Here is a 15,094-nt window from a genome sequence, read left to right as displayed (position 1 = left end):
TTAAAAATTTAAAGACTGAGTTGGAGAGAGCTTAAGTAACTTGAACTTCCCCTCAATTATCCAGCTATTAAAAAGCAGAGATTAACTCAATTTTTCTCCAGACATAAGACTCGAGTTGGGTTTTGAAAGTTAGATCTAAAAAGAGAGGACACAGAAGAGGTTATAATAGGGGAGAGAAATAAAAGAAGTCATGAAGATAAAAATGCATGATGATGTATTTATGATAGGCTTCCAGTTAGACCACTTTTAAGTTTTATGATTTAGTTAGGTACTGTGTTCTTGGTGGTTAAGAGCTTGAACTTAGGCATGTTTGGACCTGCAAAAGCACAGACTGATTCTGTGGACAGTGGTAAGGATAGTTCATGAGAGCTGATGATGATTTTTGGGTGGGCAGTCTTCTGAATATTAAGAAAACTAAGTTCTAGTTCACACTCTGCCATGGCCTGGCTCTGTTAACAACTGGTTTAATCTTTTGGTCTTCAGTCCTTAAAATGCTATAATTTATTTTAAAAATATAATTATAAGTCATTAGCTTGGGTTTTTATTTTTACTATGACTTCCAAATGCTAAAATTTTAGCCTAAAATATGTTTTCCTTGTTTCGGGTATGCATATCATGCTTATCAAATAATAGTGCAATATATTCCTGAAGAGATATTTAAATAAGCAGAAGGTCTAGGATATGAAGACCTTATATTATTAAGGAAAGGTCTATGAGTGAAAATTAATATTACTGCTGGAGAACTTGAAGTGATGTCAAATTCTTGTTTTTCATCTGCATAATCACTCAATTTTCATATATTTATACTAGTTTTTGAGACCAAACAAAATAAAGATTGTAAATACTCTAAACATTTTTAACTTCTAATAACTTGCACAACTTAAAGATTATTTTGTATGAATTTTGCTTTGTAACATGTCACAGAAAATAATTTTTCAATAAAGGAAAACATTTTTTGGTTAAGACTAACGCGTAGGAGCTCATACAACTGCGGACAAGGAAATGCCAACTGGAAAATGTTTGTGGACCTTAGACAAGATGTACCCTAATGCACCTGGTCCTTTTTGTCTTCAAGGAAGGTTAACAGATTAATAGATGATTAATTAAACTTACCAAAAATGTTTCAGAGTTCAGTGAGTCTAATGTCTTTTATTTCTTTCCACAGTCTTCATGAATGCAGCAATTCCTATAGCCGCTGTTCTTGCTGTAAGACACATTTTCTTCCTTTTTGACGTGGAACAAAGTCAGTGTTTAGAAGTGATTTATGAACAGGAATGTGTGGGTAGAAATAAATAATACCTCACCTATGCTAGTTGTCCTTTAGAGTCTGCATTTTAATAGGTCTAATGCAGGGTTTCTCAACCGTGGCACTGTGGACATTTTGGCTCAGATAATTCTTTGTTGTAAGGTCCTGTTTTGGCCATTTGGATGTTTAGCAGCATTTCTCGCTTCTACCTATTAGAAGCCATTAGAACCCTCTCTACCCAATTCATGACAATAAAAAGTAATCTCCGGACATTGCCAACTGTGCCCTGGGAGCAACTTTGTCAGTAGTTGAGAACTAACTGTTCTGATCTCCGTGACCTGGTTACTGGACATTCTTCAAACAGGATGGTGTTTGTTCAACAACCAGAAAATGTTAATTAATTACATTATATTTTAAACTTAAATTACAAACCCAGGAGCCAGTCTTATATTTAGAAATGTAAGTAAGTGTGCTTTGGACACCAATGTTGGCAGTTTTAGTAAAGGTCCACAATACGGACCTGAAAACAATGGAATGTTTTCTTTTTCTCTTAGAAAATTTAGTATTGGTTGCAAAGATCCTGGCTGGTTGTTAAGAACTCTGTTAATCCTCACTGTTATTCTCCCAACTCAGTAATTTAACAGAAGTCAGTTACCTAATCTGTAAACAGAATCTGTTTTGCCCTTCTCGCATGTTTGCTGCTAGAATGAATGAAAACCATTAAGCATTCTACCAATAATAAGTATTATTTTTCTTAGGGAGTAATTTGGATGAAGTAATTGTTTTCATACTTGCAATGGACATATCGGCATAGCAGAATGTTAGGCTTATAAAACTGAATGTAAACATTTATGAAACTTTCTCCAGCTTTCTCTAAAGAAATCCTTTCTTTGCACAGACGTTTGTGACCCATGCGTATACCAGCGGGAACAATCTAAAACCTGCAGAGGCATTTGCTTCACTGTCTCTCTTTCATATCCTGGTCACTCCATTGTTCCTGCTTTCCACAGTGGTCAGATTTGCAGTGAAAGCCATCATAAGGTATGCATTGCAATGTCTCAAATATGGTCACAGTAGTACATTTGAAAAAAGTATAAAAAGAACAGTAAAATTACTGTTCAGAGATATTCATTGTTAAAAATTTTGGTGTGCTACCTTTCAGTATTTTATTTATTTCATATAAAAATAATTATTCTAAAATAAAAATTTGAATTTATGTAGCTTTGACTCCTGTTTTTCTTATTATTTTTATTATTTTTCTCCTTCATTTAGATCATAATCCATGATATTTTCTGGTTATATGATAATCCATTGTTTGGAAGTTTTATAATTTATTTAACGTCTACCTGTTTATTGGACATGTAGAATGTTTTGATCTCTCCTTAACATAAAAATAATATATATGTCATTGAGGTATATATCTTTGTTTACCTTTAAAGATTTTTTTCTTTATTGATTTCAGAGAGAGAGGAAGGGAGAAGGAGAGAGATAGAAACATCGACGAGAGAGAAAAATGGATTGGCCGCCTCCTGCATGCCCCCCACTGGGGATTGGGCCCTCAACCTGGGCATGTGCCCTGACTGGGAATCAAACCAGTGACCCCTTGGTGCATGGGTCGATGCTCAACCACTGAGCTGCACTAGCTGGGCAGCATGCATATTTTTAAGGTCCTTGATTAACATGGCTACATTGTTTTCCACTGAAGCAGTAGATCAAAGGTGTAAACATTTTTAAGATTTTTCATGAATATGGTCATGTTTTCCAGTGAAGCTGGATCAGCTTTGTTTTCACCAACATTAACGTATCACATCATAATCTTAAAAAAATATCTAGGCTCACAGTCTGTACAAAGGGAAAGGCTTAATAAAGCCACTCAATATTTTATTCATTTTAAATATGCTTCTGTAGCATTTGTCTCAGACTCACAATTTCCCGCAATGCACAACTATAAAAATAGATGTAATATGATAATGACCATTTCCCCACCATTTTTACTTGTATTATATAATAAATATGTTACCAAACTATATATGTTATATGACACTGTATGTGCCATAGTCTGTCATGTATAAGACCTTATTATAAACAAAGCAGTTTTCAAGCTGTATTCTGCTTTTTGCTATAAGATCTTACAAACTTTATAAAACATCAGCATGTTTCATAAACAGTCATTATATTTATATCTGGCCTTTGAAAGAAATGCCAAGATGTTGTAATACTGAAGGAAAATTGGAAAATTGAGGTCTTAAATATACAAAGCATGGTCTTGCCACTGATAGCCATGTAGAACATCTTTTGTAAGGTCTTTTAAAATGAGCTAATTTTTCCAATGTCCATGAATTACTAAGAAAACTAATATTTAATATTCAATATATTATAATCTTGAGTTTTAGACAATAGTTTATATTGGCTTAACATCATCTTAATACCAAGTAACTTTAAAATGCATGAATGTTATCTTATTCTAAAACAAGTTCTGATTGGTTACAATAGCATCATAACATAATTTCAGTCCTGTTCTGTAAGACACGCCATTAGTAACCAATTCTGGAGCTGAGTTTAAAGCTTGGGCCCTCTGGCATCATCTGCCCTCATTTTCTTTTCTTATTGTTCTGTCTTCTGAAACACTTGTACAGATCACTGACTGATTTTTGTAGCACAACTTCCAAATTAGGCAGTGCTCTGGAAGGAGAACTACTTCAAACAATAAAATTGATAAATGGCCAGAGTCTGCTATTTTGGTCCTTATTTTCATTTTCTCCATTTAATAGCTGTCCCTCTCATGGTTGCATTTTAAATTGAAATTTGACTTTGTGCTGTTACAGGTGAAGATAGAAAGCAGTTGATAACTTATACCAGGTAACTCTTATGAAATCAGGAGTTTACAGTAAAAGGATGTTCAAAGTTGATATGAAAAAAAAAAAAAAATCTGGGTATGTCTTCAAGTCCACAGTATACAATCCTGCTGTAGAAAATCCTGGTAATTTTGAGAGTGGGTGATATTTTCTGTATATTTCTGCATAGTACGCTCTTCCTTGTGTCCCAGGGAAAAGGCATTTGCCAGTTTGATAAAGACTAGTTTGTTTTCAAGGCTCAGCTCCAGATTTCCCAAGCCATAGGCCAAATGGGATCAACTTACAAAAACGTGCTTCTCTAAAATGAGTTTCCGTGGTTGATTTGTAGGTCCTACAGAGATGAGCGGTCAACAGAGGAGGCCAGTGCTTTTCCCCACTGTGTGCTGATTCTGGGAACACAACTGAGTGTTTTCCCATTGTTGACTGGGCTCGGCATATCTTTTGTGCCTGGGAACCCGTGATCACTCTTTGATGCCAGTTGGCCCACAGCGAGTTGAGCAGCCTGTTTATAATCGGAGACTTTGGTCAGCTGATTTTGAAACCTCTTTTTTAGGACTGTGGAAGTCATAAGTTCTTCGCTGCATTCTTAAATGCGTTCATAAATTCAGTGGGTTTTAGAATGGGGTGCAGCCTACTTCTAATTTGTGTTATACATGCATGTAAGAGACTTGCAAAGTTTCTACTGTAGGAAATTTCCATGCCATGTAAAATTATTTCCTATGGGAAAGTTTTATGCTTTGTTTTAAAAATGTTTAACTTGTTAGAAACAATTTCTTCAAATTGCTCAATGGGTGGGACCCCATCTATACACATAATAAAATGGAAGAAAGAGGAAGTTATGTTTCAGGTTATGTCCTTTCAACCCCAGGACTCCACATCATTTGAATTTTCTGGACATTTTATAAGGACGTGTTCCAGTGTAAGTTTGTAAAACAGAGTGAGATCTGAAGAAAAGTAAGAAAAGTCACTATCATCTAAAATAAAATACTTGAATAAGAGAGATTTTTTCAGGATGCTTGCCTCAGTTCTCCACTTTGGTTTATTTATAAGGAAATAAGTTATGTGTCTTGCTTTCGTGGAGGAGAATGTAAGTTGATATGTTATATCCTTCATAAATAATTTGAGTTTAGGTTTCTGTTATTTGATGTAGAATGCAACATCTATGTCCAAAGATGTTATTGCCAAGGGAAAAATGTGCAAAACGAATCCTCTGCTTTGTTGGAAAATAACTTTGTGTCCTTTCTCTCATGTACCTCCCAAAGGAATGTATGCTTGGCTCATCTATTGCAATTATCTTCAATCAAATAAATTGTTACTGATATTTATCATAGAGCAGGCGTACACTTTGACCTGGTCTATGTTTACACAAATTTCATAGTTCCTACAAGAAAATTATGTAACTGCCAGCAACAAAAAAATCTAGTCCCAATTAATGTGATACCTGTACAAGGTATTCAAGCTGTGTCTAGATACACAAAGTGAAACTTGAAAAGTGAGAAAATAACAAGTGTAATCAAAACCTTAAATATGTTTGTAAATTATCTAAATAAATGAAAAATTAATAAAATACTGGCCTATAAAGGTGATGGAGGCAGGATAGCAAATTGGTTGGTCTCAAATATACCTGCTTTTAAATCCTGGCACTGTCATGGAGTAATCATTGTTTAGCCTCAGACACATTAGGTAGTGTCTCTATAGCTCAGCTTCCTCATTTATCAAATGGGCACACTGATAGCTCCTGCTTATGGCTGTTGAGAGAATGAGATAATGCATGAAAAGTACCCAGCAAATTGCCTCAATATTTTTAGTGTTTAAAAATCTCCATTTTACTACTTTACCACCATTTTACTAACCTCCAGTTCATACCACAGAGAGCTATCTCTGTAGGTCTACATGCATTTGTTCACATTTTAAGTACATTGCTAGACTCTGGGGATTATGAGGAGGAAAGGTAGCGTGAAGTTCACAGGGAGTCAACAGAGAGGAGCGACCAGGAGAGGAAAGTAATGACAACGCAATGCCTTATGCTATTATTATAGGGCTCTACCCAGAATGCCATGGGCCTATATACGGGGATCATTGAAGTTCATCAAGAGCAGAGGTAGAGAATCTGGTCAGTGGTGGATCCTTCATAGGATCTTAAAAAATTAGTAGGACTCAGCTATTTGAAGAAAAAGGGAAAACATGTTCCATGTGAGGGAGCAGCATATGCAAGGGGGGAAGGGGAATAAGTAGGTGAGGATCTAAGTGCAGTTGGAGGACAGATCTGATGTGAAAGGAGTCGAGATGAAGCTGATCAGCTTGTAGATGATGCTAAGGATGCTGAAAGGCAAGGGGTGTCATTTGTTATTTTAAAGAGAGAATTGTTGTATGAGCAGATTTGGATTTTAAAAACATAACCCTGGCAGCATGGTGGAAATTACTTCATCCTTGGTCAGGATTCATGCATTTTTCATAATTGTTTTGCCTCTAATTTCTGAAAGGACCTCATATGAACAGGAAATGCTTTTTGTATTACCCATTTATTCATTCACCAGACATTTCGTGAGGAATTACTATGTTATACCTTTGCCATTGGGCTAGATTCTGAAGATGAAAATCTTTGCTCTCCCAAAGATTTACAGTCTAGTGGGAGAGATAGAAAATAAACAAACAATGACAAAATATCAGTGCAGGGAACCCACAGCCAAGGAGCCTAGAATAATGGGATGGGGGAGGGGAAATAAGAGGGAGATGAGAGAAGGGCTGGTATTGGGGTCCTCCAGAGTTGATTATAATTGGATTTCCAAAGTAGGGTGTTGTAGAGAGAAGAAAGTTCTCCTCAAGCTCCAGTTATGCTCAGAGACTATTGTTTCTTGATGTTCAGCAAGAATGGGGCTCATCAATTCCATCAAAGCTTCAGTCAGGTTTGTATGTGTACTAGAGAAGGGATATGGAGAATTGAATCAACCTACTTTACCTAAATGTCTGAATCATTGATTTATTCCTTCTTTGATTTATTCAACAAACATTGATTGAGTAATGTGCAGCAGGAGATGCTGGACTTATAGTTACCAAGGCAAATGAGCTTGGCCCCATGTTTTCTTTGTGTGCAAAGACATAGTGTGAGCTTGTTTGAAGTAGTCCTTTGACTGATGAAACTGTGCTCCTTAAAATCCAGTCTCTTCAAAACATAAGAGAAGAATGACAATTAAAATCTATAAAAGTAAAGGTCTTTTACTACTACATTTAAGGTAGATCTTAAAAGTTCTCATCAAGGAAAATAATATGTAACTGTGTATGGTGATAGATGTAATTAGGCTGCTGTGATTATTTTGAAATATATACAAATATAAAATCATTATGTTGAATACTTGAAACTAATATAATGTTATAGGTCGATTATTCCTCAAAAAAGAAAAAGTAAAGAAGGAATAACTACCATTTAAGAAGAATAAAATGCATCACTTGGGCTTTTCTCATACTACCTTTCAAGTCTGTATGGTTCAAGCTTTGCTGAAAAGTCTTCAAAAAAGTACACACATCAAAGCTCTTATTCTTATTCTTTTTTGGGGTCTGAAATTCTTTTCTCAATTGTAGTAAAATACATAACACAAACTTACCATTTAAACCATGTATATTTCTCACCCAAGGATATTTTTCTACTTATTATCAGATAGAGTGGGAAGGAGGGAGAGAGAGAGAGAGAAACATTAATGTGATAGAGCCACATCGACTGGTTGCCTCCTGCATGACCCGACCATGGCTGGGGACAAACTGCAACTGAGGTACATGCCCTTGACCAGAATTGAACCCACAACCCTTTTGTCCGCGGGCCGATGCTCTAACCTCTGAGCCAAACTGGCCAGGGTTAAACCATGTTAAGTGTACAATTCAATGGCATTAAGTACATTTACACTGTTGTGCAATCACCACAGTCCATCTCCAGAATATTTTTATCTTTTCAAATCAAAACTCTATGCTCAGTAAATAGTAACTTTCTATTTACCTCTCCTCACAGTCCCTGGTATCCACGACTGACTCTCTGTCTCTATGAATTTGACTATGCTTGGTATCTCACATAAGTGGAATCATACATTTGTGTGTGTGTGTGTGTGTGTGTGTGCACGTGCGTGTGCCTGCACCTGGCTTAATTTACTCAGCATAGTGTCTTCAAGGTTCATCCCTGGTGTCATAACACTAACATGTTTAAGTGAGTCAAGAATTCCAGAACCATGGTACAGCTGCTATGAAAAAGAATATGGCGGTTCTGCAACATATGAAACATAGAATTATCATATAGTACAGCAATTCCACTTCTGGGTAGATAACCCAAAAGAACTGAAAGTAGGGACTTGAATAGATATTTGTACACCCATGTTCATAGCAGCATTATTCACAATAGGCAAAAAGTGGAAACAACCCAAGTGTTCACCAATGGATGAATAAATAAAGAAAATGTCATTTGCATACAATGGAATATTATTCAGCCAGAGCTCTTCTTAAACAATTATCTCTTTTAGTTCCCTGCAAATATAATTTGGAAGCTAATGGTTAGATTGCCCCAGTGAATTTTATGTACCTTTATGTTTTCAGTGAAAGGAGACAATGTCTATGGCATATAAGGATAAAGGACTTAAAGGTCATGGGCCACAGTCTGAATTAAATTTACTTTTCTTCATTGTATTAGTCTGTCACAAAATCAAACTAGTCAGACCTATCTGGAGGTAATTAACTTCAATACAAGCTCAAATAAAAAAATAAAAAAATAAAAACACACAAAAAAACCTTTGTTTCAAATATATATTTTCTAGTTTTCTATCAAAGGCAATATCTCCCATGTGCTTGAGGCTGCATGTGCCAAGTAGTGTGTCCCATTCTAGAATGCTAAAAGGAACATTTCTTTTGCAACATCACAGAATTTTCTTTGGTGTATTTATTTATAGGAGGATATTTTAAAATCATGTTATTGTTTTCTTTGATTCTTTCTTCCTGCTTCTAATCCTGTGACATTGGTTTGAAAAAGAATGGAAGGGACAGGAGGGTCAAGGAGTTTATGCCCAGACTAAGCAGACCATAGTAGAGAAACTTTGCAAATCACTCTTCTGGAGCAGGGCTTCTCAAACTGTAACATGCTTATGAAGCATCTCTGGATCTTGTTACAGTGTATGTTTTGATGAAGTAGGTTCTTGGGTAGGGCCTGAAATTCTCCATTTCTAGTAAGCTTTTAGGTGTTGCTGATGCTGCTGGTCCCTGGCCAGCTCTCTAGAGGGCCCTCTCCTTACCAGGTTCAGAAAATATGTACGATATATAATGCTTAAGCCAGATAGCATAGTGGCCATGGACCCCAGATCTTTGTGTTAACACTAAAGGCTTTCAAGAAGGTTACTTAAAGGTCTCTGTACCGTATTTTCCCTCATTTGTAAAATTGGAGTAATGAGTACTTCCCTCATTGGTATTATTATTTTTAACCACCCTGTTTCAGATTCCTCTCCAACTCTACTGTCTTTGACAAGGAATACAATGGCAAAACAAACAAACAAGCAGTGCAAAAGTAATTTGACTAACTTAAAGTGACTGACTAGCTTTCGCACTGAAAATCTCAGGTCCTGGGAATCCATCATTCCTGGGCAATTTAAGATGCTTGTTCATCGGAGTTGAATTTCCAGTTGGTCTTGAGACAGGACTCTCAGAGTTGTTTGCTCAACAAGATTTTTAAGGGGAGAGTTTGTTTTTTTAAGTAGAACTTCATTGTTATGGTCTTATTCTTAACCCCTGTGTTTGCTTTTTTGCAGTGTTCAAAAGTTGAATGAGTTTCTCTTGAGTGATGAGATTGGTGACGACAGCTGGCGAACTGGCGAAAGTTCTCTTCCTTTTGAGTCCTGTAAGAAACACATTGGAGTTGTAAGTGATTTTTGTTGTTATGGAAACTTGTGAATAGAGACTAGTCCTAAGAATGGATGATTTAAAATGGTTGCAATTAGAAGAAATTGTAAGCTTTACTTTAATCTATCTGAAAAATGATTGCCACCTGCTTCTACAACAAACCTCACAAATCTAAAATCAATAAATAAATGTATAAGGTGTGTCTTTATAAACCACCGAAGAATTATCCCAAGAACTCAGCACATTTTTAAAACAATTTAACAATCTATTTTTTAAATTTTTCAGTTACAGTTGACATTCAATATTGTATTAGTTTCAGGTGTACAGCATGGTGCTTAGACATTTATATAACTTACAAAGTAATCCCCCTAGTAAATCTAGTACCCACCTGGCATCATACAATTACTATAGTATTATTGACTATATTTCCTGTTCTGTACTTAATATGTCCAAGACAGCATATGTTCAATTCAAGCAGAAATTGAGAGGTTGTACCCCAAGCTTTATATAAAAGTAATACAAAATTAGCTTATAACTGCTGCACCATATTCTTATACTACTTTTTAGCTGTATTATACTTTTTAGTTTAAAAAGTGCTTTCTGATGCATTATGTCTTTTGACCCAATGTACTGCATTACATTACCCATTTTTATTTTTTGGATTAATGCATTGAATTTGCATGTGATATGGTTTGAATCAAGTCAGGAAATTAGTAAGTGGCAGAGCCAGAATTAAAACTTCAGTATTGTAACTCTTGAACCAGTTTACTTATCTATTACACAAATACTTATTGAGTATCCACATAAAGATTGGAAATGTAGTCAATATTGTTTTGTCATGTATTACATGTAATATGACATGAATTATGTATTTGCCTTTGTTGCCAGTCTTATCGACTACACTGTACTTCATGCCAAGACCTATAGATGCAGCAATGACCAAGGCAGAAAAGGTCCTTCTTGTCACAGAGTTTGCTTTCTTAAGGGAGGAGACAGCCAATGAAAGTAAAAAATGAGATAATTTTGCTGTGGAAAGAAAATAAAAGTAGGTGGTAAAGATTAACTGGGTTGCTTGAGGCAGAGTGGTCATATCCCAGAAGCTTCCTTCAAAAATCTGGCATTTGAGCTGATACCTGAATGAAGACTAGATACCTATTCTGTGAAGATCTGAGAAAAGAGCATTTCAGGCAGAGAACTAGCAAATGTAAAGACTCTGAGGTGGGAATTAATTTGGTGTGTTCAAGGAACAGAGAACCACTACAGTGAAGCCTGTTGAAGAAGGAGAGAAAGGACAAAGTAAGAACAAGGATTGAGGGTCTTGAAGATTATGGAAAGAGTTTGATTATTATTAGCATGCAATGGGAAACCATTGGACAGTTTCAAAGTAGGAACTGATATGATTTTGTTTAGATTCTTCAAAGATAACTTTAGCTCCCAGGTGGAAAGTAGTCAGTGGGGACAAGAGTAGAACAGATAGATCACTAAAGAGGTTGTTACAACATAGGCAAGAAATGATAGTCAGAATTAGTTTTTATTGCAGTTTCAGTGGACATGGTGAGGAAGGAATCAAATTCAACATACATTTTTTAGGTTGAGCTGACGAAGACTTGCTAATAGATTGGATAGAGGAGATGAGGGAGGAAGGGGACTCAAGGATGAGTCAGGTTATTGGATTGACTGCAGGGTAGATGGTGGAATCATTAACTAATATAGGGAGGCTGAGAAATGAGTAGGTTTGTGTTGAGGTGGAATTAAGAGGTATATTTTGCACATGATAATCTTGAGATATATATTGACATCCAGGAAGACAAAATAAGCATTGGAACTTTAAATATGAGTCACTAGCCATTATTTGTTTTATTTTATTTTTTCATCAGCATTTATTCACTCTATGCCCTTTTCCACCCTCACTCACCCCTCCCCCGCAATTACCACTCTGTTGTCCACGTCCATGAGTTAGTTCTCTCTAAATCAATGGAACGAGACTCTTGAGAGGTGTGTCTGAGAAATTCTGAAGTCTTTAAAATTAATATGTGTATTTCATAACAGTAAAATAGAAAGGTGTTATTCTAAAATGAGTTATGTTATCAGTTAATGTTATTCATGTTATTATTAGAGAAAAAATATCAATGTATTTATCATTTATGTAACCAAACCAGTTCTCCTGATTAGAATTGGTTGAGGCTTGAAAAGCCTTTATCAGAAGTCAACTAATATTAAATATTTCTTTACATCATGTTTAAATATACTGAAAACAGTTAAGATGAGCACTTGGCTCCATTGAGGTTTGCTTTCTCCTTCTGTTTTTCTGAAGTGATTTTTCCCTCTCTGTCAAGTTATTTTACTGAGCAGGTGTGGTTTTTGTTTGAGAAGGAACTACCACCCATGTTTGTGGACACTAGAGTAACAAGGCCTCAAAATGCTTGTTTGCTGTTATGTGGACATGAACACAAAGACAAGAACATGTTATAGAGTGTCTATACTCCGAGGCAGCAGGAAGGTCAAGCATTCGATTAGAACCAGCCTTGTCACGCTTTAGATGATAGCAGATGACCAAAGAACTCATTAGATCAGCTTTCAGGGAGGTGAGGATGAGCAGGGTGAGAGGACCTCAAGAAAGGGGATGTAGGAGGTCAAGTTTATGGAGTTAGGGAAATCTGAAGAATCTTTTGTATGAGATGAGGGATAGAAGAAAAATCGAACTGAGAAAAGATTTTTGGAAGGAAAAAAGAATCCCTTTCAGATGCATCCAATATCTTCAGAGTTATTGAAACCAGACTGGACTTCTGATGTCTTTCAGGGTCATCCATCACTGCTGATGGGCCAAACCACAGACGACAAACTTTTTAAAATGGAGTTAAAAAAGCTGTGTGTTTGAAAATAACACTAATGGAAACTCCTCTTGAGAGCGCTTAAGATGCTATGTATTCTGTAAAAGCTTAAAGTTAAGTGGTTTTGGCTGTAGAATCTCCATGGAGAATTAGTGACATTCTAGAGCCAAAGTCTCTTCAAATTACATCTATGGAACTCCGACTCAAACCTCTGTCAACACATCTCCTCCTCCCACCCTCTCCTCAGTTTTGTGAAGAACATGAAGTCATTTCTTTTGGACCTCTGGGGGCAATACCACTATAGAATTATTCTAGAACATTAAATATATGTATAGGTACAGATCTGTCTTGTATGGAAAGTATATTTAGCTTAAGTGATAGTGACTTTCTATAGCATTTCATGCAGTATACTTCCAGGGTCATCTGTGAGGACTGTGAGAAGAAAAACAAAACTAAAATAAAATTTCATAAGTACTCTTTTTTTTTTTAACTTAAAATACATTGAGTATTTTCTGTATGACAGAACTACTGATAGTTCTTCTCAGTGGCTTTTTAATCTGTGAATCTATTTGCATGTGGCCTATTTAATGGTGAGATATTTGGTTGATACACCAATTGATGGAAGTTGGAAGAGCAGTATCTTGTTTGGATTAAGTTAGTGATTATTTCAGTACATTCCTAATTCTGATAGTAGAGCTCAATATATTTTCAACAAGCTAAACCTATAATTCCAGGCCAAAAAAAAAAAAAAGTTTCACAACTCTAGAATCCTTTGTTTTTATAGATAACTTACCAGTTTTAAAGTGTATACTATTTAGCCTTCATAAGCCCTATATGATATTTATGTAAGACAGATCATTGTTTATGTTGAAATACTTGCTCACTTGATTCCTAGGACAAATTTTGAGCTTATAAACTTCTCTGTATTAGAGGCTTACAGATCAGAATTTTCTTCCTTCAGCCATTTGTCTTTAGCCCTTCAAATTAAATTCAAAATAAGAGAATAACAAATTTCTAGTTATGACCCAACTTAAGTTCATCTGAAATATCTGAAGACTACCCAATAGTAGCTGGCATCTTCTTTATTATGGATGCTTCAGTCATTTGACAAGGAACAATGCTATAATATTTGGGAAAGACTAGATCATTTTACAATGCTTATGGGACTCCTTATGAAATAATATACATGTTTGGGCAAACACATCCTAGATCTTTATGCTTTTTCTCACTCCACGATGGATCCCCTGGTGATGTTAGCCCAATCTGATTTAAGTGAGAGTGTGAGATTCAAAATCCTCATGATTCAGAGAGAATAAAAAATGTACTGTTGGAACATTTGCAAGCCTGATGGCCTAACAAGTAGATTCAGGTTTAACCTGAGTTAGTCTGTGTGCCTGTTGACATGACACACAGTTTTCTGTTGCCTGGGTATATTCATCCAGAGAGTTAGAGAAAAGATATCCAAAACCCAGTTTCAGGTTTGGCACTTTATTAACTCCATCATTTTGCAAGTAACATATCTTTGTTTTTTCATTTTACTTAGAAAGCTGTGAATTAGATTTAAAATGATAACTTAACGCTTTTTTTTGTTATAATTTGCCTTTTGGGGAGAGGGGTGGAGAAACCATTGACATAGTTTAAATGTGACATTTACTTTACTTGTTTCTTTTTCTTGGAATTCAAGTGGAGAAGTAGCAATTTGAGTTCACTAAAACCTCAATTTTTTCATAAAGCTTCAATTTGTGTTCTTTTCCATTTGGAATGCAACAGCCGAAAACTATAAACAGGAAACAGCCTGGAAGATATCACCTGGACAGCTATGAGCAGTCAACACGACGTCTACGTCCTGTAGAATCGGAGGATGTTGCAATAAAGGTTATTCTACTTTCTGGAATCTTACATGAATAGAAACATTTATATTACTATTTTATGGTGAAGTTCAGCAAATGTGTCCTGAAATGTGATTTAAAGTCTCTTCACAGTGGCCACTAATCCTTTTAACATTGAAAATAATATTCTGATGGGTTCATAATTCTCAGTTCTTCTTTATCTCCCAACCACAGTTTTGCCTCAGCAGTATGTTTTAATAGCTTGAGAATGAGCCTTTCTTCTGAGTCTGTGTTAGAAGCAAGTATCCAACATCAATCCCCTTGTTCTCCTATGTTTACTTACCAAGTAAATTGACTTACAGAGAACACCAATATTAGAAATCCAATGTCTAAGGAAATCAATGAGATAGTAATTGTCTTCTACCAGGAACAGTTTAGACCAGTGCTGCATGCATTTGCCCAGCTTCC

The 15,094-nt window shown here is 35.8% G+C and overlaps 1 protein-coding gene across 1 annotated transcript in view; it reads left to right on the top strand.

Moving 5' to 3' along the window:
• Positions 1-15,094, top strand: part of ABCC9 (ATP binding cassette subfamily C member 9) — a 116,193-nt gene that overhangs the window by 33,992 nt on the left and 67,107 nt on the right. Inside the window, exons 12-15 of the mRNA XM_036251266.1 lie at positions 1,166-1,206; positions 2,145-2,287; positions 9,876-9,984; positions 14,568-14,672. Coding sequence (XP_036107159.1) covers positions 1,166-1,206; positions 2,145-2,287; positions 9,876-9,984; positions 14,568-14,672 — 398 coding nt within the window. The remainder of the gene's footprint in view (positions 1-1,165; positions 1,207-2,144; positions 2,288-9,875; positions 9,985-14,567; positions 14,673-15,094) is intronic.

The sequence above is a fragment of the Molossus molossus genome, unplaced genomic scaffold, assembly GCF_014108415.1.
Source record: "Molossus molossus isolate mMolMol1 unplaced genomic scaffold, mMolMol1.p scaffold_m16_p_10, whole genome shotgun sequence".
Classification (NCBI taxonomy): Eukaryota; Metazoa; Chordata; class Mammalia; order Chiroptera; family Molossidae; genus Molossus; species Molossus molossus.
This window is presented reverse-complemented; position numbering and strand designations above follow the sequence as displayed.